Source organism: Vombatus ursinus, unplaced genomic scaffold (genome assembly GCF_900497805.2).
Source record: "Vombatus ursinus unplaced genomic scaffold, bare-nosed wombat genome assembly UNPS02014811.1, whole genome shotgun sequence".
Classification (NCBI taxonomy): domain Eukaryota; kingdom Metazoa; phylum Chordata; class Mammalia; order Diprotodontia; family Vombatidae; genus Vombatus; species Vombatus ursinus.
In genome coordinates, this window is record NW_020954589.1 from 5,966,555 (window position 1) to 5,989,174 (window position 22,620).

At 43.8% G+C, this 22,620-nt stretch overlaps 2 protein-coding genes across 19 annotated transcripts in view; both read left to right on the plus strand.

Moving 5' to 3' along the window:
- MRPS18B (mitochondrial ribosomal protein S18B) overlaps window positions 1-1,702 on the plus strand; it is an 11,020-nt gene extending 9,318 nt beyond the window's left edge. The window contains exons 6-7 of the mRNA XM_027876776.1: window positions 714-773; window positions 1,101-1,702. Coding sequence (XP_027732577.1) covers window positions 714-773; window positions 1,101-1,387 — 347 coding nt within the window. The 3' untranslated portion in view covers window positions 1,388-1,702. The remainder of the gene's footprint in view (window positions 1-713; window positions 774-1,100) is intronic.
- Window positions 1,703-2,313: 611 nt separating this feature from the next.
- On the plus strand, window positions 2,314-22,584 carry LOC114053621 (alpha-tubulin N-acetyltransferase 1). 18 transcript variants are annotated; one of them, XM_027876716.1, is made up of 17 exons: window positions 2,314-2,437; window positions 2,929-2,989; window positions 3,143-3,234; window positions 3,411-3,471; window positions 3,606-3,719; window positions 3,904-4,005; window positions 4,943-4,988; window positions 5,099-5,167; window positions 6,585-6,656; window positions 7,000-7,243; window positions 9,852-9,931; window positions 11,755-11,910; window positions 20,547-20,602; window positions 20,923-21,011; window positions 21,705-21,905; window positions 22,050-22,119; window positions 22,230-22,584. In XM_027876716.1, exons 1-17 carry the CDS (start codon window positions 2,331-2,333, stop codon window positions 22,347-22,349), a joined length of 1,740 nt encoding a protein of 579 aa, XP_027732517.1. In that variant the 5' UTR covers window positions 2,314-2,330; the 3' UTR covers window positions 22,350-22,584. The 18 variants fall into 18 exon arrangements, with proteins under 18 accessions (XP_027732517.1, XP_027732518.1, XP_027732520.1 ...); XM_027876717.1 differs by having other exon boundaries at window positions 11,758-11,910; XM_027876718.1 differs by lacking the exon at window positions 2,314-2,437 and adding an exon at window positions 2,473-2,603.
- The last annotated feature ends 36 nt before the right edge of the window (window positions 22,585-22,620 follow it).

Consider the following 22,620-nt stretch of genomic DNA (forward strand, 5'->3'; position numbering starts at 1 on the left):
GGATGTGAACAAGGGCAAAATGTTATGTGTTCCCTATTTTAAGTAAACCCAACTTTGGGAAATAGAGCTATATCTAAAAGGTAAATGAAGGGATAATTGATATCCAAAGGGACAGACATTTCACTTTGAATCTTCAGATTTCTTTAAATTTTATAGTTTCTTGAGCACTTAAATGGGATTCACTTCCTAAAATTTGATCCACCACATCTGTTACAGAAGACATGGCATTTAATGCTTGAATTGAATTGTACAAACAAGCCCACAAGTACCAAGGTGTTGCAATGATGGTCACTGTGGAGTGTGGTTAATCAGATAATGGTCCTCAAAGGAGGGAAGGAGCAAGTGTTGGCCTCTTGCCATATTCTGCTCTATAGCTCCCTCTCCTTTGAATAGTTTTCCCCTAGACCTCTCTTTCCCTGGGGCCTCCCTAACCTTCAATTCCAAGAATTTTCCTTCTTTTTATTACATTGGTTGTTTCCACATGTCCTCATTCCGTTTAGATGTGAGACTTGGATCCACCCTTGCCACTGGTTACCTTCTCTGGGCCTTAAGTTCCTAATCTGTACAGTGGGAAGAATCCTCCTTCCTAAAGTCCTAGCCCACTACCACCCTGTACCATTCCCAGAGGCAACATTATGGTAGTTGATATTATGGCGATATAAGGTGACTGTGTTCTCTCTCTTTTTTCCTCCCTCATTTTCTCCTTTTACAAGGTGTCTGTATGAAGCAGCATAAGAAGCTGACCGAGGCCATCCTGAAGGCCAGAGACCATGGTGAGAGTCAGAAAAGGGACACAGGGTATTTTAGAAGTGGGAAGAGGACCTGTGCCTGGAGAGAAGAGTGTGTTGGGGTGGTAAGGGATAAGGAAGTTCAAATTCTGAAAGTCTGAAAAGGGATATGGACCTTTCTCTTCCTGTTGTCTTTTCTCTGTACATTAGCATTTCAGTGTCAATGCCTTGTCTTTTCTCCCTAAACTTCATCAATCAACCTTACATCTTCCACACTTTTCATTTCTCAATTGTTCCTTACCTCATGACACCCCATTTACTGCCTTCTTTAATTACAGGGCCTTCTATTTTATTCCTTTTCCATCTCCCTAGGTTTTCTCAGTTACCACATCCCACTGGTACAGCCACGGGATACTGATTTCAGCAACTCCCATGGAGCTGTGGGCTGTACCCCAGTGGCGCCTGCAGTAGCTACAGGTACCTCCTGGTATCCATGGTACAATTGGCAGCAGCCACCTGAGAGAGAGCTGGCCCGGCTTCGACGTCTATATCAAGGCCACCTTAAGGAAGAGAGTGGACCCCCACCAGATATGATACCCATAGTTCCATCTCAAACTAACATTCTCACTGAGGGAGAGGAATACAGGAGTGTCCAGTAGAAAGGAAGTGATAGATGTACTCTGGTGCTCCAGAGCTTAAGGGATGGATGTTACAAAGTCCTGTTGCCTAAACTGAACTGGTCCTTATCCCTACCATTTTTAGAAATGGGTAGGATAGTGGCAAGCTCTTGACATAGAGGAAAGGAGAAAACAGGGAGAAGGTAAAATGAAGTGTGCCTGAATAAGTGTTTTTGGTCGATTTCCCTTTATGCTGCAAACACCTCGCCCCCCCCCCCACCTTATTCTTAAGTTGTAGGGATTGGGGGTGCCTAACTTGTCAAGTCAACCCTTTATAATAAAAATTCTTTTATTATACATGTGTCTGTTTTTAGATTGTAGGAGGTAGACACTTGTACATTTGCCTAAAAATGTATGGGTTTGGTGGGAGGGTTAGGGAATGTTGTTGAGACAGTGGAGTTTCACTATTTATGCATCGTGATTTCAGAGTGAGTTGTGTATGAGTGGATCTGTATCGGTGATTTTCTCCGTTGATGAAATCACAAGTCCAGATCAAATATCGTTCTGAGATTGATTTCTCCAGTTAGAACGGAATATGGATGTGTAAGAAAAATTGGTTGGTTGGTTTTTTTAAGGTGGAAATGGGGCACGATGGGGCTATCGGGTAACGTGGTTACCCAAATTCTGAGCAGAAAAGAAGACTGCTGTGGGAGGGAGCACTAGGGTATTTTAACCATGGGAGAGAAGGGAGAAGGGGTCACTTGGCCACACAACTGGCTTTGTGGAAAGAACAGAATGTTCGTCTGAGCGGTGGGGTCCGGACTGGGATCCTCCGGCCGGTTGCTATGACGCTGGAAGAAAGAAGTACGAGGTGTAGCTAGGGCTACGTAGCCCGGCTTCGGCTAGTGGGCAGGGAGCCGGAAGGGGCGGGGCTCTAGGTCGGAAGTACTGCTTGGGGGGCGTGGCTGGGAGCGCACAATGGGCCATGGAGTTCCCGTTCGATGTGGACGCCCTGTTCCCGGAGCCGATTACCATACTGGACCAACACCTCCGTGCTCCGGCCCGCCGAACCGGAACCACAACCTCGGCTCGGTGACCTCTTACTCTTCATCCGCTGACCACGCCCCTCTTTGCCTCACCCACATTTGCCCCGACCTCTCCACATGACCCTCCACCCCAAGTCAAAGGGTAGAGTTAGGGCGATGCATGGTTCTGTGACATTTCATCCTCTAGTCCATTGTTTGGTTCCAACTACAAGGTGGAGTGTGCTTTTTAATCCACATGGTGGGAATACCTGCTGACCCCCACCTCGTTCATTACCCTGGGCTGGTACAGGGTTTTGAACCCTTTGGCATCAATCCACCTCATTCCTACAAGTTCCACCGGGGTATGGATGAGGACTGGAAGGATGGGGAGGACAGTCAGGGTCCAAGAGTGCAAAATCAGGAATGAAGGAGACTTGAGGCAGAGGTGCTTGAAGGTGGAAACCTAGATCTAGAGTTAAGGTCAGCTCCCCCTTCCCTGGGACCGTTCCCTGGACATGCAGGCTGGTTCAGTGACTTATGTTTCTCCTCTCTCTGCAGTGTTGATCTCCAGCAGCAAATCATGACTGTTGTCGATGAACTGGGAAAGGCATCAGCCAAGGTACTGGAAAGAAATCTCATTATGGGGACCAAGAAGGGTGACAGGAAGAGGGCCTGTAGACCCCATCCCTGAGTGACCTGAGAGGCTTTGAAGGGGCCAAGGGATGAAGGAAGGTCTTAAGAAGGACATACTTAAATTTTTCCACCTTATTAGGCACAGCATCTTCCTGGTCCCATCACCAGTGCTTCAAGAATGCAGAGTAACCGGCATGTTATGTATGTGCTCAAGGATACCTCAGCCCGTCCGTGAGTGCTGGACTCCAGTGTGCTGTCCCATTATGTCTCTCTATTCTTTCTCTTTATTAATACCTTCTAGCTACATAATCTTCCTTTTCCTTCTTTCCCCTTCTTTTCCCTCTTCTTCCCTTTCTTCCCTCTCCATGATAAGCTATGAGTTCTCCCGCTCTCTCCCCTTCCCACAGGGCTGGAAAAGGAGCTATTATTGGCTTTCTCAAAGTTGGATATAAGAAACTCTTTGTTCTGGTGAGTTATGGGATAGTATGCTTCGGTTTCTGAGTCTGATGGGGATGGGGATGGGGTGAAGTAGAGATGCCTAAGCCCTTAAAGTCATTTATTCCTCCTTACTTCTCTCAACTCATATCCACCCCTCCCAACAGGATGATCGTGGGGCTCATAATGAAGTAGAGCCACTTTGCATACTGGACTTTTATATCCATGAGTCACTGCAGCGCCATGGCCATGGGCTGAAACTTTTCCGGTATATGTTAGAGGTATGACTACTAGCTTTAATTTTAAAGTGCTTTCAGATTGCAAATTAAAATCCCCTGTGCTGTTGCCGCTGTCTCTTAGACCACTTGTCTCCTCCTGAACTGCCAAATGCTTCTGTGAACCCAGTGTCCCTGGAAATTTATTCTCCAGTTCTGTACCATCCTCTGAAGTTCTTTTATCCTGCAGAAGGAACGAGTTGAACCACACCAACTAGCTATTGACCGACCCTCAGAGAAGCTGCTGAGGTTCTTGAATAAACACTACAATCTGGAGTCCACCGTGCCACAGGTTAGAAGCCCTAGGAAATGTGACCCTAGAACAGATGAGAGTGAAGAACCTACCAATTAAATTTATTCTTTGTTGGGGACTATCAGGAATTTTTCATCTCTATTATGTGCAATCTATACTCAGTTCCAAGGCTCTTCCAGTCAGTCAGTAAATATTTGTTAAGCATCCTACTATGTGCTAGGTACTGTACTAAGCTTCCATCTTCTCTGTCCATCTTACCCTCATGTATATTGGCTCCCCATCTTGGCTCCTGTGCTGTAGCCAAATTCATCTTCCCTGTAACCCAGACAACTTCATCATTTCACAATCTTGCCTTTATACAAGCCATTCCCCACAATCAGAATGTCTTCCCACAGTACACAGTCCTTTCCTCCAAGTGATGTTTGAAAGCTCATTCCTAGCATGCCTATCCACTCCTTTCAAATAATGTCTTAATTGTCTCTTTTTGGCATGTCTCTAATGCTACTCAATCTGCACGTGATCCTATGTTTTGTAACTTATCTTCAATCTATCATGTATATGTATGTATCCTTTCTCATCATTATGATGATTACTCCAAGAATAAGAATTATGTCTTTGATGCTTCTATTGGATATAGAGTGCAAGGACTTTTCTCTCCTAGACCTGAATTCAAATCTGACCTCAGATACTTCCTAGCTATGTGACCCTGGGCCAGTCACTTAACCCCTGTTTTTGCCTTAGTTTCCTCAACTGTAAATGGGGATAATAATAGCACCTACTTACCAATGTTGTTGTGAAAATTTAAGATAATAATTGTAAAATGCTTAGAACCATGTCTCACACATAGTAGGTACTATATAAATGCTAGCTATCATTATTTTCCGCCCTCCCTTGTTTCTTGGATGATAGGGAGTACTCCATTTATGTTTTTGAATGACTGAATAAGTGACTTAATTTTTCTCATTCCAACATGCAGGTGAACAACTTTGTGATCTTTGAAGGCTTTTTCGCCCACCAGCACCGTGAGTCTTCCTCTCCCTCCTCAGTCCTAGAGTTGGGGGTAGGGGGTAGGTCCATTTGTCCCATTGCTCCCTTTCCTTGACTAAGGGAACCCCCACTTCCTTTCCCACAGGGTCCCCTGCTCCCTCTCTGAGGGCGACTCGCTGCTCTCGTGCTGCCTCGGTTGATAACACACCCAATGGTAAATTTGAACTGTAGTTTAGAGGTTGAACATCATTTTAGAGGCAGCTGTGATGGGATAGCTATTAAGAATGGGAAAGAAAGCCATTCAAGGTTCCAAGAGTCATTTAGATGATTACTTTTGATATCTGGGAATATGACAAGTTCTGTTTCAGGCATGATTTTTAATTAAACACTCTGGTTTGATTATTGATGGTATATAGTACTTGAAGCAATATTCTTTGAGCAGATTTCTCAGAAGTGTTTTACATTTCCCTTAGGTTATGAGGAGTCAACTGTGCCACTTTTCCATCTTCAGCTGGAATAAGCTTTTATATTATAGGATGATTTAAGGTGCCCTCATAATTTGTGAAAGTTAAAACAACTCTTACAATGAAGCTACTCGGCAGAGACTAGCTAGAAACCTTTCCCATCCTGTCTGCAAAATCCTAATCCCCTTAGATATCACACATGGAATGCTGAAACTCTCAGTTAGTTGCACAGTCCCAGCCTGATTGATCAATTTTTCAGTTTGCTTTTTGATTGTCTCACACTTTTCCTTACTGGATACAAGGAAGTGTAACCAGTTTGGTTTCTAAGGCTTTCCCTTCTAGCTCTTTCAGGGCTGTAGGCTGCAGACTGTATAAGAGAGTGAAAGTCAAGAAAGTGAAAGTCAGCAGAGCTGGTGATCATGTCAACATCAAAAATCAGTAATACTGAGAGGCTTAAATTGTCAGCTGAAGAGGTAGTAAACTCAATAAGAGATTGAAAGTGATATGCTGCAAATAACGTAAGTTGAGTTTCTTCAGATGAGAGGCTCAGGGAGCAAGCGGAGAGGTGAGGGCAATCCGTGGTATGCTCCTGGTCCTTTACTTTGTAGTCTTTGCTTCACATTCCTCTTTCTACTAAAATCTCTTCTTCACCTGTGGCCAAAACAGAGAGGTTATTCTCTGACCTTCCCAGCCCCTTCAGACTAACTCCTGATTAACCACGGACTTTGTCCATCTCATCTAGAGGGACCCAGGGTCCTTACTGCCCAGGCCGGAACCATACTACTGCCCCAGATTCTCAAGGGTGCCTGACACCACCCTCTGACCAGTAAGAAGCTCCACCCTTCTGCTTCAGTGGCTATGTCCTTCCTGCATCTCCCAAAATTCTCCTTTCTGATTTCTCTCCCCTGACTTCTTGCTTGGAATACTCCCTTCTGTTTACCTCCCAACTGTTCCATTATCCTTGGGTATCCCTATCAATTTGTAGATACTTCATGAAGCTGATTCTAAGGGTGGAGGTTGACTCAGCATCCTAACAGCAGATAGAGGAACCATGACATCAGGGAGTGGTGTTTTGTTTTGTTTTTTCCCAGTGAAGGGAAGTGGGGAGCTGTTGAGAAAAGATCTGTTCCCTAGTGCTCATTCTGCCCATATCCTCTCTCCCTCCAGCTCCAGCCAGAAAGCTGCCCCCCAAGAAGGCAGAAGGAGAGATTAAACCATATTCTTCTAGTGACCGAGAATGTAAGAGGGGCAGGGGTGAGGGCAGGGGCTGGGGTCGTGGATGAGGGGTTAAAAACAAAGGAGGGGGCAGCTAGGTGGCACAGTGGATAGAGCACCAGCCCTGGATTCAGGAGGACCTGAGTTCAAATCCAGCCTCAGACACATAACACTTACTAGCTGTGTGACCCTGGGCAAGTCACTTAACCCCAATTGCCTCACCAAAAAAAAAAAAGAAAAAGAGGAATGTCAGTCCCCATTTAGGGTCTGATATTTTCCTGTCTCTTCTCTGCAGCATTATATACCCTCTCTCTTTTCTTTCTTTTGCTCTTTTCCCATCTTTTCTTTGTCTCTGTCTCTTCCTTAGTTCTGAAGGTGGCTGTAGAGCCTCCATGGCCCTTGAACAGAGCCCCCCGACGTGCCACACCTCCAGCCCGACCACCCCCACGGTCCAGCAGCCTGGGCAATTCTCCAGACCGAGGTCCCCTCCGCCCCTTTCTGCCAGAGCAAGAACTGCTACGGTCTCTTCGGCTCTGCCCCCCACATCCTACTGCCCGCCTGCTGCTTTCAACTGACCCTGGAGGCAGCCCAGCCCAACGCAGGCGTACCAGGTAATTAAGACCTTGGCATGGAGGTAGAGTTGGGAAGAGATTTGAAACTGTCAGAAGAGATGTTACAGTGTTAGAATCAAAAGGGGGCAACCTAGAAATTGACAGAATGGAGTGTAGAGTGTTGGATATGACTTGTCGGAAGGGAAGAAGTGGCAAAGCCCTTATGGATCCCAAGAATAGTTTGCAATGGCAGGGAAAGGGAGGAGAAAGTATGCATCCTCAAAAGCAAGCAGTTTTAAAATCATAAGAATGAAGAGAGGTAAATAATATGCCTGGGATTTGTTTTGGTAGAATGACACTAACCAGTAAATTGTGGAATCTTGACTTAGGATGTTGATAAGAAAATGGTACTCATTTTACCCACTTTCCCTTGCATACTAATGGTACTTGCCTACAGGTAGGGGAGGGGGGTATCTCTTTAATTTCTATCCTTGGCTGTCTTATCTCTGATTCTCTGTTTCTCTCTTTTCTCATTTCCTCTCCCTTCATCCTGTCCCTCCATATCTTCCACAGTTCCCTCACTCGACCTGAAAATAACAGATATTGATAGTTATTCCTTCCCACTTAAGACCACCTAATTCTGAAAGGATCCATTTTCCCATTTAATTTTCCAGGATGCGCTGGAGCCCTAACACTTAGAATCAAAGTCTCCTAACCCCTTGCTAGGTTAATCCAGCAGCAGAATAACAAATATGCTATTCCCATCCCTATTTTATTAATCCCAAGAGTAACCCCTTCTTCTTATTCTCTAATTGAGTTCTGAACACTTTTCCTAACTAATAGATGGAAGCTCTGTTGGATTAATTAGTTAATACACTGAAACCTACCCAGGATCCTGCCAGGTTAACAGGGGTTCTTAACCTTTTCTGTGTCATGGAACCCTCTGGCAGTCTGGTGACACCTATGGACCCCTTCTCAGAATAACTTTTTTTAAATACACAAAACAAAACAATAGGATTACAATGGAAAATATGATAAAATACAGTTACAAGGTAGTTTTTAAAACTCACTTCACAGATGCCAGGTCTGTATTGTAGAAAAACTAGTAGACCTTACCCTCCTCTACCACATCCTTGAAGGATCCTTGTCCCAGAAGTAGGTATAGTTGGCCTAGTTCCCTTATTTCCTGTGTAACATTCATTGGAGCTGGATTTCCCTTTAGATCAGTATTATTCCACTCCTTTGGCCTCCAAACTCCCTTCCCCTCCACAACCCAACCCCAAGGAGTCATGCTCCCTTTTTTTAAGGTAACATCCTTCAGAAATTAACCTGATTTCCAAAGGGAGCCACTCAACTTTGCAAAGCTCTTAAATTCCAAAAGGTAGTGTGGAGAGAGCCAATTGGGGTTGTATCAGGGCTCCTTAATACTTATCTCTGTATAGGACCTGTTCTAAAACCAGGATTATGGCCCTGTTGGGATTTCCACAGGGAAATCGCCACTACTACCACTTTAACAGCATCCTCTGAGAGGATCTTTCTTGGGGTTACCTCTACTCATATACAAAGAAATAAACCTGGGTCTCAAGGATCTACTAGATCCCAGTATCCCCTCTTCCACATAATTAGTTAGATGATGGTGTGTGCTTGTGCTCTCAGATTGTCTTGAGATGAGTGTGTACCAATCCTTTCCCAACCTGTGTCCCTTCCTCACCCAACCTATTTATCCTCTTTTCCTTTTTTCCCTTCTACTGAGCTAGGAATCTCCTCCCTCTGTTTCCAGGCCCTCAGGGTATAATCATATATCCTGGAAGGGTATATAACCCTCCCCTCTCTCACATCCTCTGTGTGGTAGATTACAGTGTGTCCCTAATCCCCGGGGAGCAGGATTCTCCCCAACCCCAGTGTTGTCTCAATAAAGTGTGCATCCTTTTGTGTGTTTTCTAATGGACATTTTTCAATGGGAAAAACAAAACAAAACAAAGTTTCATTTATTCTGCCGTCTTTTGCCCTGGGGATTTTAGGATCTCTCCACCTGAGATCCTTTTGTCACTGCCTCTGCTTCTTCTACCTTTGGGATCTGTAGATTTTCCACTGGCTGAATCACCAGAGTTTCAGTGTCTAAGATTCCATTTCCTTCCCTCCATCTTTGATATTCTTGGATCTGCACATCTTCGCTCATATAATCACTAGATGTCTAGACACTCATTTCCACATGTGGACTACCCTCTGATTCTAACAAATGCAAGCCTTCTCCCTCCTCATCCTTAGTTATCCCCATATCCAGACTTGTCACTACACTGTGACTCCTTGGATATCTTTTACATATCCCTGATTTGAGAATCTCCTAGTTTTCAGTCAGAAATCCTGTGATGCTTTCTATATCCCATAGACCTTTTCCCCTCTTGATTTAGCCCTCTCTACCCACTTGCCTTCCTCCATTCCAAGATATCCTATACTCCAGGCCGTTTTCATTTCAGCATTTCCATAGATTAAGGAGTAACAAACTAAATCTGCCACCAGCTCAGAAAGGATCATTACTAGCTTGCCTTCTCTTGGTTTCCTTTGTCTTCTTTCCACATCTTATCTCAGTTTCCATTGCTACTCTTTCCATCTTTCCATCCTCCAGCCCTTTTCCTGTTACCTCCCCCATAGCCCATTTCTTCTACAGGGGATCAACCCTAGGACTGGTGGCCCAGGACTGCAGCTACAGTCGATATGGGGAGCCAGACTCCTCATGCCCCCAAACAGGTAAGTGCAAGGCATTGTGGGAAATCTTGGTTTAGGAATCAAGAGACCTGTGTTCTAGATTTAGTCATGATTTTCTGCAAGTCATTTTACTTCTAGCTTTCCTTGTAGTACAGTGGAAAGAGACTAGATTTGAAGTTAGAAGACCTGGATTTGAATCCTACCTCTGTGACTGTCACTATGTATGATTTTAGGTGGATCACTTCCCTAATAAATTTCCTTTAGGTGGGTCTCTTCCCTAGGCCCAAATTTCCTCATCTGTAAAATGAGAGGGTTAGATTATATGGCCTTTAAGGCCTTTCTAGTTCTGAATCACTGCTTCTACAACTGGTAACAGTCCCAAATCTGCCTACCTCTGGGATCTGTACATCTTCCACTGGCTGAATCCCTAGAATTTTTTAGCAGTTACCTTATATAATTTATAAGGCCCTTTTCAGCTCTAACATTATTTTCTATCCTTGCCACTCTCCCCCACCCCGAAGTTTAAAGCCATATACATTATACCCACTCCCTTTCTCTTTCAACACACACACACACACACACACACACACACACCATTGTTTCCACAGGCAACCAAGCACAGAGGAAGAGGGAACAAGAAACGGAGAGTAGGTGAGGTCTGACTTGCATCTTCACACCATCCCTGAATATATGCCTCTAACTCTCCTTTTCCCATCTTCTAACTTTCTAAACTCTTTCTCCTGATCTCACATAACATCATCAGTTGTTCTCTTCCCATTTAACATCTTAGAAACTTCCTTTTAGCTTTTGTCTTCTAAATAACTCTAATTCTTATTAACACAAGGATTTGCCCCCCCAAATTTCTCAGGAGCATCCCTATAATACTTTAATCTCCTCTCCATCCCACCTTAACAGGTGTACCAACAGGGGGCAGCAGGTTGTGTCAGGGGAGCAAGATGGGGAGGGAACCAGGTCCTCCGCCCCTCCACAGGCCCTGCAGCCCCCAGTCCCATTATGGAGACTGGGGGAGTCCATGGTCAACGCAAGGTTCATTCGATACCTCCAGGAGCACCGAAGTACCAGACCATGGTGACCTGGGCCCTCATCTCATCCTTCTTGGGGTGATCCTCACGCCTGGAGACTTTGGCTCCACTCCATGGAGAAATAATGAGCCCTGCCCTCAGGGACATTTGTTGGTCGGTCAGAGTTGGGCATCTTTCTTTTTCTCATCCACTTGCCTTATCTGCCCAAATTGTGTTGTATTTTTAAATAGGATTTTACTTATTTTTAATATTAAATGCTGTGGTCAGGAGCCTGGATTTCAGTGTGATGTATTGGAAAGATAAGCTCAGGGGTCAGGAAGCTGTTCAGGCCCTGTCCCTGTTACTTTTTGCCTGGGTGACTTTTGGCGGGTCACTTTCACTTTCTCAACATTAGTGTTCTCACCTGTAAAATCAGTGGGAAATAAAATGAGTCCTAATCTCCTACATTCATGTGGTCCAACATCTCTATTAAGTCAGACATCTCCGTTCCCAGTCCTGCCTTTTGCAGCGTCTCGTTATTTCCCCTTTATTTTGACATTTCTGCATGCATTTTCGCCTTCGTTCCTAGGCTGTGGCTGGGAGTGTGTGCCTCTACCAAACGTGCATGTGCACTTTCCACAGTGGCGCGCCCCCCTGGGCCACCCCGTCTCGTTTTGCCTTTCGCGCAAGCGCTGTACGGTTCAAATCCCACTTTTTTTTTCCCCTGTGAGCGCAGGCGCTCTTCCCGTAGTCTCAGTGCCCGCTACCTCTGGAGTCTATAATGCGCAGGCGCGTGGTCTCCGTTTCCTTCCCTCTCCTCACCCCCCCCCCTTCCCCTTCAAGAAGCCGGCTTCGGGGAGAGCCCACGCCTGTGGGGAGGATACTGGACTCCGGGCTCGGGAGACACCCTCTTCACTCCCGAAAATCATGTACCAGCCAAGCCGAGGAGCAGCCCGGAGGCTCCGCCGCTGCCTCCGCGCCTACCAGGCCAGGCCTCAGGTGAGGGACAGGAAGGGGAGGGGGAGGAGGGGGGGCAGTGCGAGCTCCTTTGCTGCTGCTGCTGCTCTGGCGTCGCGTTGGATGGTGCGCGCCCCTGAGAAGAGGAGCAGGCGCAGTGGCGACCAACTCCCCTGGCCCTTCCGCCGGCCAGCCCACGGCGGCTTCCTGCAGCAGAGGACCCTCCCTGGCCGCGGGCCCGGGGCTCCCACAGACCACCCACCTGATGGAGAAAGGAAGGTCTCGTGGAATTCGCGGGGGAGTGGCTTCTCCTGCAGTAGTTTAGGAGTACAAATGCTGGTTTTCCGACCCACTTTCTCCCTCCGCATCAGGGAGGTTACTTGAAACTTGGAGGTGATTTGAAGGGCGGAGGGACCGTGGACTTTGAGGAGAGGGGTGGAGGTCTAGCTGTACGGGCCCATTTTGCAAACCAGCGCCAGGCAAAAGTGTGAGATATTCTCTGCAAATCGTACATCCCGGTATCCTTGTATTTTGATTCGTAAAGGGGACCCTTCTCCCCTCCTTTAGGCTGAGCCTGTTACTAGAACCGGGCACTCCAGGCTTTTGCCAGAGGGCACTGAAATTTAGAGGGTGTTGGCAGTTCCTTCTTGCCGCTATTGAAACAATAGCGGCTAGTTAACAAGAATTGTTTAAAATGGAAAACTGTTCAATTGCTTCCTCCAGGTGAGCGACTCCCTGACCCAGTTTGATCTTCTGTGCCTTCTCCCTCTTTACTCCCCAACCCAATGCACGAACCCTGACGTGTTTTTTTGTTTCCACAATCACCAGGTGAATGAGATTTATGTTTTTTTCCAACTGAATGAGATTTTAAAAGCTGATTTGAGGGTTTTGTGGCTTACTTTACAAAATTGGTGGTTAAGGCTCCAGCCCTTAGGAAGCCCTTTTCCGTCAGGCTGTAGCTGACAGGATACCTTCAAAACAAGAGGGAAAGGTATTTGTGCTAGTTATTCATTTCTCCGTAGCCGCAGGCCCAGTTACCAACTTCTTTCTGGACATTTCTACTTGGATATCCCATAGCCATATCAAACTCAATGTAATCAAAACAAATGTTCATCTTTCCCTTGAAACACATCTGTATTCTCATATCTGTCTGTCAAGGGCCCCACTGTTCTTCCAGTCATCTTGGTTCACAACCTGAGTCATTCTTGACTACCCGCTGTTCCTTACCATCACCAGTCCTTCCTTCCCTTCCACCTAATACCCAATAATTTACCAAGTCTTGTTGATTCTACTTCCCCAGCAAGTCTTAGGTGCACTCCCTTGTCTCCATTTCATCACTTCTCACCTGCACTATTGCAGACTCAACATTCCAGAAGCACCACATCACTCCTCTGCTCAAGAAGCCTCAGTGGCCTATAAGATAAAATACAAACCCCTCCATTTGGCATTTAAATCCCTTCACTCTGTGGCTTCCACCTCCTTCCAGACTTAATTTATCTTACTTCTTTACATAAACTATATATTTCAGCTAAACTGGCATAACACTGTTTCCCATACACAACAGTAATCTAGCTCATGTCTCCATGCCTCTTTCCAGGCATTTTCCCTTGAGTCACAATGTTCTTTCCTCATTTCTGCCTTTTGGAATTTGAAGTTCACCTTCATAGTTCAGTGCAAGGACCACTTCCTACACAGGCTTCTTTTGACACTCTTGCCCCCCCCCCCCAAGTTGGTAGTGCTCTTGATCCCCAAATTATTACAAATACTTTGTATTTACTTGTAGGGATAGGAGTGAAACCTGTGATTTCATTAGCATAGGGTGGTCCAGGAAAGGAAACTCCCTCTACCAATGCAAGTCAGCAATTTCTCTGCAACTTTTGGTCTTAGAGGGTTGCCTAGAACAGAGGTAGGACTTACGCCCTTATCTCTCTGGCTGTGAGGGGACAACTCTGTGTCCACGTAGGAGGCCATGTTTGCTTCATTATATTTACCTGCATTTTATTTCAGCAAAATGTAAGAGTCTTCAGGGACCTTTTTTTGTTTTTTTGTATTTTCTTTCATTCATTCATCCATTTATTTATGCCTTTAAATGGAGCATTTAGATTAGTGGTTTCTGGCACTGTAGGTGTTTAGTGAATGTTCTTTGAATTTAATAGTCTAGTGACAAAACCTGATCTGCTGGAAAAAGTAGTGGTCTTAAGTCAGGCTTGGCTGCTAACTCTATTCACCGGCTATCTCCTCATCACTTGTATGACCACCTGTATACAAGTTGATTGGTTCCTCATTTAGAAAGACTAATCTATTTCCCAGAAGTCTCATAATCTTAGGGCAAAATAAAATGCCCTGAAACTTTTATAGTGTTAATTTGGGGAACAATCCTTTGTGTGTAGGGTGGAGGAGGAGGAAGGAAAAGAAAAACATCACTTAATTTCATCTAGGATATATTTGAATTTTACTGTAAAATATGTGAAAATGCATTTTTAAATGATCAAAATACTAGAGGAGCTTATTTAACTAGGTTAGCCATCTGATAATGAATTTTTCAGACACATCAGTTCACATCAATTCACACAGATCATCCGCTAAGTCATGTAGAGTTGTGGTCTTCTTTACATGGAGGGAGTCCCTACACTGACAAAATCACAAATATTTGAAGGGTTAGAACTTGTTGAAGCCTAACCCTATTTCAGCGTCAAAATCAGTACCTTCTGCTGCGCAGTGTACTGTGTCAGGTTGGCTAGCAGGTGATACAAAGTTTAAATATAATACATGGATTCTATCACCATAGAGCCTATAATATATTAGAGGAATAGGATACATATACAGGTAAATGTAATACAAAATAACTAATGCATAAAAGAGACAGAAAGGGGTATATTATTACCCCTTGGGGGCATCAAGGGAACCTTCATGAGCATTTAAAGCATTTGAGTTTTAAAGCATGTGTGGACTGAGGCAGAGTAAAGTATGGCAGAGGGTTCAACAGACATTCTAGACATAAACAGATGGCTTATTGACTTCCTGTTTCATTCTCTGCATTAGATAATGCACACTGACTGCACGTGATACTGCAAACCTACCATGTACAAGTTATGTACATTTCTTTTTTCTTGCCTTTTTTTTCCTTCTCCCCCCAAAAAATATATGTCTTTACTCAGCTATGTGGCTATGTGTAGGTGTTCTTTCCTTTGACTTCCCCACTCTGCAAACTCCTTCCTCCTTTTTCCTATAGACTTCTACTTAGGTACCTTGATTATGTGAGATAATTTTCCATAATCTTCCTCATCTTTCCCTCCCACTATCCCCTCCCTTCTGATTCTTTTTTTAAGATCATCAAGGCATAATGAAGTCACTCCCAAGCCCACTGTCTCTCTCTGTGACCCTTGATGATGACAGAGTACTGAGGGGGTACATATCATGATCCATATTAGAATGTGAACAGTTTATCTTGTTTAATCCTTTATGACTTGTTTGCTCATGTTTACCTTTTTATTTTTCTCTTGACTCCTGTGTTTTGCACTTCAGAGTATCTGCGCAGTTCTGGTCTTTTCATCAGGAATGATTGGAAGTCCTCTATTTCATTAAAGATCTATTTTTTCCCTGTAGGATTATACTTGGCTTTGCTAGGTAAGTTATTCTTGGTTGTAAGCCTATATATTCTTTGCCTTCTGGCATATTGCATTCCAAGGTCTCCTCTTCTTTATGGTAGTGACTGCTAAATCTTGTGTGATCCTGACTATGGCTTCTTGGTACTTGAATTCTTTCTTTGTGGCTGCTTGCAGTATTTTTCCTTTGATCTGGAAACTCTGAATTTGGCTACAATGTTCTTGAGAGTTTTCATTTTGGGGTTTCTTTCAGGAGGTAATTGGTGGATTCTTTGTATGTTTACTTTGTCCTCTGGTTCTAAGAGATGATGGTCAATATTCTTGTATAATTTCTTGAAATAGAATATTGAGGCTTTTTTGTTGGTTGTGACTTTTCAGTATTCCAATGATTTTTAAATGGTCTCTCCTTGATCTGTTTTCCAGATCAGTTTTTTCTGACACCTTACACTTTTCTTCTATTTTTTTCATTCTTTTAACTTTGTTTAGTATTTCTTGTCCTGTTGATTCATTAGCTTCTAATATTCTAATTTTCAAGGATATGTCCTTTACTTGGTTAAGATTTATACCTCTTAAGCAAAGCTGTTAATTCTCTTTCCTATTCTGTATTCCATAGTTCTCCAATTTTTTTTTTGCCCTAGCATTTTTTTTTTACCCTAGCATTCTCATTTTTTCTGATTGTTTTGTTTTGGTCTCTTATTTCATTTATAAAATCATTTTAATTGTGTGTGTATGTTTGTTTTTTTTTTAAACTCTTACTTTATTTCTTCTAGAAATTCTTTTTGAACTTGTGGCCAGGTTGTGTTTTTCTTTGAGGCTTTGCTATTAGGTGTTTGGGGAATCATTCTCTTCTTCTGGATTTGTGTCTTGAGACTACTTGTTACCAAAATAGCTCTTGGCTGGTCTCATCTTTTTCTTTGAGTCTCAAAAAAAAGTTTCTGTTCTTATGCATCCCATCTCTCCTCCCTTTCACATCTAGACTTATAGAAAAAAAGCCTTCTGCTCATTGTCTCTACTTCCTCTTCCATCACTCACCTCTCAGTCCTTTGCATTCTGGCTTCCTACCTCATCACTCAGTTCAAACTACTCCCTCCAGAGTTACCAGTGATTTCATAATTGCCAAATCTGATGGGCCTTTCATCCTTCTTGACATCTCTGCAACGTTTGACATCGTTGATTGTCTTCCTCTTGGATACTCTTGGTTCTACTCCTGCCTCTGATTGTTTCCTTCTCAGTTTTCTTTGCTGGATCATCATCTATATCACATCCCCTAACTATGGGTGTAGTCCATAGCTAGTGCTTCCATCTCTCTACATTCTCATGGTGACTTCATCAAACTTTCATGTCTAATTAATCTTTATAGCTGTATATCCAACCTTATTTTCTCTTTTGCGCTGTAGCTGCCTTTTGGGCATTTCCAGCTAGATATATGGAATGTATTTCAAACTCAAATGTCCAAAGCAGGGCTAATTATCTTCCCCCCCCCCCCCCCCCCCCGCCACCATCCATCTTTTGAACTTCTCTATATCTGTCAATGGCACCACCATCCTTCCAGTCACTCAGGTTTGCAACCGCAGTGTCTTCCTTGACTCCTTATTCTCTTGTTATCCCCATGTCTTAAATCAGTTGCCAAGTCTTTTTAAGTCCACTTTCAAAACATCTCTTGTAACTTTCCCTTTCTCTCTACTTACATGGCCATCACTCTAGTTCAAGACCTCATCATCTCTCACCTGGAGGACTACAGTTAGTTTCTTAATTCCTTCTCCTTCAGGTGTCTCCTTTTAATAGGAACTTGCCATAGTGATTTTCCTAAAGCATAGGTTTGACCATGTCACTCAATAAACTCCAGTGGTTTTCTGTTACCTTTAGGATAAAATACATTTCTGTTTGGCAATTAATTTCCATCATAACCTGGCCCCAGCTAGCCGTTCTCATCTTGTTATACATTTACTCCTCTTCATGAATTTTGGTCCAGCATTGTTCCAAGGACATACAACACTGTCTCATTTCTCTGTGCCTTTGCATAGGGTGTCTATCTTCCACGTGTGGAATATACCGTCACTTCATCTCTTCCTCTGAAAATCCTTAATTTTCTTCAAAGTTCAGCTCACGAACTACTTTCTACGTGAAACCGTTTCCCATTCCCCCTCCCAATTGCTCATGTCTTTCCCCCAAAAATTACTGTTTTTATTTTGTATATACTTCTATGTGTAAATGTTGTCTCCCACCAATAGAATATAAGCCTCTTGAAGGCAGGGATCATTTCATTTTGTCTGTTTCCCCAGTGCCTAACATGTAACAATTCTGACAAATAAGTACTTCATAAATAGCTCACTAAGAAATTTCTCTCATACTCTTTACTGCTAAATTTGAAAAAGATTATACTTATTTCCAGGATTTTGCTCACTGTTCTTTTACACTCTGGTTTCAGCCCCAACCACTTTACTGAAGACTCTACACTCTCTTCTTTCCTTCCTGATATTTTTTTGTCCTCTTTCTTCCTGCCTAATGTCAGTGCTTTTCCTGGGTCTGTCTTTGAGTTCTTTGTTTTTCTCTATACATGCTTTTCCTTAGCTATCTCTGTCACTCCCACAACTTCTGTTACCATCTCTATGCAGATAACAGACAAATGAAATAATATATGTAAAATAATTTGCAAGTCTTAAAGCATTATATAAGTGTTTGCTGTTATTATGCAGTTGACTACCCAGGATATCTCTCTCTTCTCCCTATGCCCGCCGCTTCTGAGTGCTGGACCTGCCTATCCCTTTAGGACATTTCCACTGGAATGTCCCATCAGAACTTCAAATTCAAAATATCCTAAATCAAGCTAAAGATTTTTCTCCTTAAATCTGTTCGTCCTGCTTGATTTACTCAGTCTGTTAGTGGCATGACTAGTCACCCACTTTCTCATGTTTGTAACTTTCGAGTTATCTTTTGACACCCTCATATCTCATATCCTATTACTTATCAAATCCTGTATACCACTTCACTTTTATATGCCCTCCTTTCTCTTTCTACTACATAGTACAGAGCTTCTTGAATAAGGCCTTCATTACCACTCACCCACTTGAATTTTTGCAATAATCTTAACAGGTCTTTTTCTATTAACTCTCACTCCCTGTTGTGGTCATACTGCTGTCAGAATATTCTTTCTTAGGAAAGTAATTTGGTTCAGAAATCTTTAGCCGTTCTCCATTGCCTCCTGACTACAGTTACAATTGTTTTTTTAAGCTTTCAAGCCCTTCCACACTCTGACACCATCCTACCTTTCCAGCCATCTCATGTTATGCTCATAGGCTTATAGATTTATAGCTGGAAGCAAACTCACCTTGGTGTCATCTAATCTGATCCCAAAGGGCCTAGAGAAGTTATGTAACTTACCAAGGTTCCACAAGTGGCAGAGCCAGCATTCGAACCCAGGTCCTTTGTGGATTTAGCACTTTTTTCACTATACCACACTGTTCAAGCCTAGTTGCTCCATTGGTTTAAACCAGTAGGATCAAAATCAAATAGAAAGGGATCCCTTTGGGCTGAAGAGCTGCATACTGATTTACAAAATCACAAATTAAGGGGCAGCTAGGTGGTGCAGTGGATAAAGCTCTGGCCTTGGAGTCAGGAGGACCTGAGTTCAAATCCAGCCTCAGACACTTCACTCTTACTAGCTGTGTGACCTTAAGGCAAGTCACTTAACTCCAAATGCCTCACCCAAAAAAAAAAAAATCACAAATGAACATGTATTTTTTTTGTTTATTTTGTTAAACATTTCCCAATTACATTTTTAATCTGGTTCTGCATGGACAGTTTGATGCTTCTGCCTTACACTGTTTCTTATGCCTAGAATACCCTCCCTTTCCATCATCACTTCTTCAATTCATATCATCCTTTACATGATACCTTCTCCATGAAAATTTTCCCTGATCCCCATAGTCAGTAATGACCACTGCTCCTCTTCCCCTCCCTCACCACCCCGTTCCCCCAAACCTCAAGTTTTGCGTCTTTCTGATGCACTTACATGTAACGCGTATTAAAGTTATGTTTATGTCTTATCATATACTATAAGGTCTGTGAGGGTTGAGACTTTTGGTCTTTTTTAAAAAACATTCTATTTCCCCTGGCAGCTACACACAGAGCTTAATATTAGTTGGATAGGTCAAAGCACAGGGTATGTTCGTGGCTGTGAGTGGAGCTGATATGGCCTTATGTGGAGGGCTGTTATGTGAGAGGAAGCCAGAAAGCTATTAGATAGCAGTGGAGTTGGGAGATCAAGGAGTCTGAACTTCATTTGGGAGACTGAGAGACACTGAAGGTTTTTGAACTGAGGAATGACTTGACCAAACTTGTACATAAAGGAAAATATATTTGGCAAGTAATGTGACAGTTAGGGGAGAAAGTGGTAAGGAGTATAGCCAGAAGAGGCTATTGCAATAGGCTAGGCAAGGTGGTAAGAGTATCAACTAGAGTGGCAGTGAGAATTAAAAAGAGGGATAAAACAAATACTGCAAGGGAAGAATCAATACAACAGTCTTTCAGTCTATTATGGATGGCTTCCATCTCATGCTTAATAATTCTGTTCCTCGTACTGCTGGGACCAGAGCTTTTGGGTCCACTTTCCGGAGTCAGTTGAAGGAGCTGAGTGGAGCCTCATATAATGGCTAAACTGAAGAATGTTAGCTTCTTTATCCTTCCAATCAACTTCCTGTTTCTAATCACTGTTTCTTTTCTTTTCCTCATAGGACCAAAAACCTCCTCATGCCCCACCATTCCTACCCTTGTGGCTTTCCTCACCAACAGTCACTCCTCCATATCTCCGGCTCCCTCCTCCCTCCTCACTCCCTTCCAGCCAATTCTTCCCCCAGGTTCCCCATCAGCCCCTTCCTCAGGCCCAGGCCTTCATATCACCCAGGGTGGGTCTTCCCTCTGGGAAGGGGGAGGATGGACCAGGGCCAGAGTTGCATGGGGGCTGCCTAGAGGGGCTTAGAAGCCTCTTTGAAGAATTGCCTTGCCCCCACCCTGGGGCTCTGATCCCATTCCGGGCTCCTGGAAGTCCTCACCCTGCTCCTGCCACTCCATCAGGGAACCCCAGCATGGAGGAACATCTAGCTGTCATGCATGAGAAACTGAGGCAGGAGGTGAGTTGGGTAAAGGGGTTACTGTACGTATAGTGGGTGGTGGGATTTAGGCAAACTTTAAGATCTCCAGACCTTTTCTGAGTCATGAAACAGGGAGACATCAAAGAATTTCCCTCTCTAGTATTCCTTTAAAATAGATAAACTCTTATCAGTCATATTGAGGAAGAAGTAGGTTGAATGGTAGAAAGGATGATCTCAGAAAGCATCCAGGGAGCAAGGGCAAAGAAATAGAAAAACCAGTAGGTTTGGGGAGAGATATAGGGTGGCTAGGACAAGAAGCCTGACCTTCAGAACTAAATTGATCTGGTTCCTTCTTGTAGCTCCCCAACCTCTTTCTTCGCTCCCATGATTACAGCCTCTACTCATCTGATGTGGAATTCATCAATGAGATCCTGAACATTCGAACCAAGTGAGACCTTGGATGCTGGTGGGAGGGATGGCGAGTCTGGTGGGTCTTTGTGTATGGAATTCCCTTAAAACCCTTCTTTACTATCTAATCCTTTCTGTTTCTTCCACTCTTTGGGCCCAGTTCAGTTTCTCCTTTTTCTGATCCTTCTCCCCTAGGAGATGATTTCCTCCCTAATCCCAGGCTGTAATTGATGGTACCAGGATCTGTCTCTTTTCTCTTCCAACTAGATGTCAGATATCCCATAAAATTTAGCCAAATGTAGTAGAGTGCTGAACATGGGAGTCAAAAGACCTAAATTCTGCTTATTACCTAGTAGTGTGGTAATTTTGGGGCAAGTCCCTTAACTTCTCAGAGCCCATTTCCTCCTGTGTAAAATGTTGATCTCTGGCCTAACCTACCTCTTGGGTTTATGCTGAAAACCAAATGTGTACGCACTTTGTAAAATGATACCACATGTAAGGGAGTATTTTCATCCTGTCCCTGCCAAATATTGTTCATCTGTGATTCTTTCCTTTGTGCCTCCCCCTCCCATGTATGTTTGTATTATGTATTCTTTATCCCTTCTCTTCCTCTGAGGGTTAATCCACATACTTCTATCCTAACCCCATTTACTTGTAGGGGAGATATCCCTATCATTTATACCCCCTCAGTGATTGTCCCAGTCCCTGATTTACTCTACCTTTCTTTCTCTAGAGGCCGAACATGGTACATTTTGTCACTGACTCTCTGCCGATTCTTGGCCTGGAATTATTTTGCTCAGCTGCAGCTGGAGGTCCTGAGGTTGAGCCAACACCCTGAAGACTGGACGCTGCAGGCACGCTGGCGGCTTGTGGGTTTGCCTACCCATCTTCTCTTCTTGCGGTTCTACCGCCGAGATAAGGAAGAGCTTTACCGGTGAGGGAGATGAGAAACCTAAATAGCTAAGCATCTTGTTCTAGTTATCTCAATACCCCAGGCTCTTACTTCTTCAGGAATCTATAAATTTTAGCTTCCCAGCTTTCCATCCCAGCCCTTCACTGATCTTCTTCTAATCTCCAGGACGTATGATGCCTATTCTACTTTTTACCTAAACTCTGAAGGCCTCATTTATCGTCATCGCCTGGATAAAGTAAGTTTGAAGTTATGGTGGGGTAGTGGTATCTTGCATACACTCTAATGTTGTCCACTCCCCATTTCCCCCAGCAACATTAATCTTTCCTCCTCTTCCCCTCTTTCCAGCTGATGCCCTCACATTCACCTCCAATGCCTGTCAAGAAGCTGCTGGTGGGAGCCCTGGGAGCCCTGGGCTTGGTAGAGCCAGAGGCAGAAGCTAGCTTACATCTGTGTCCTAAGCCCTGAATAAGGATGAGGGGAACTTGGGCATAAGTCTGTGTTTGCTCTGGGGGAGCTACAGGCTGCACTGAGCACATTATTACGCACAGGGGATGGGATTGAAGGGAGTGGGGAGGCTACAGCAGGCCTAATCCTCATCTATCATACCTCCCCATCTTTTCTTTCCTACCCAATTTCCATCTTATGCTGTGTAATTTAACTTGTACATATTAAAACTAATGAGGATGTAAGAACCTCTTAATTCCTCTGCATGTGTGAACCATGTTATCTACTGGTT

What these genes read in the sequence shown, in the direction of transcription:
- LOC114053621 (XM_027876716.1), top strand. Translation starts at nt 2,331, where the DNA reads ATGGAGTTCCCGTTCGATGTGGACGCCCTGTTCCCGGAGCCGATTACC. An exon ending in GGTTGATAACACACCCAATG is followed by an intron (nt 5,168 to 6,584) that starts GTAAATTTGAAC and finishes CTCTCCCTCCAG; the next exon opens with CTCCAGCCAGAAAGCTGCCC. An exon ending in CTCCTCATGCCCCCAAACAG is followed by an intron (nt 9,932 to 11,754) that starts GTAAGTGCAAGG and finishes TTCCCCTTCAAG; the next exon opens with AAGCCGGCTTCGGGGAGAGC.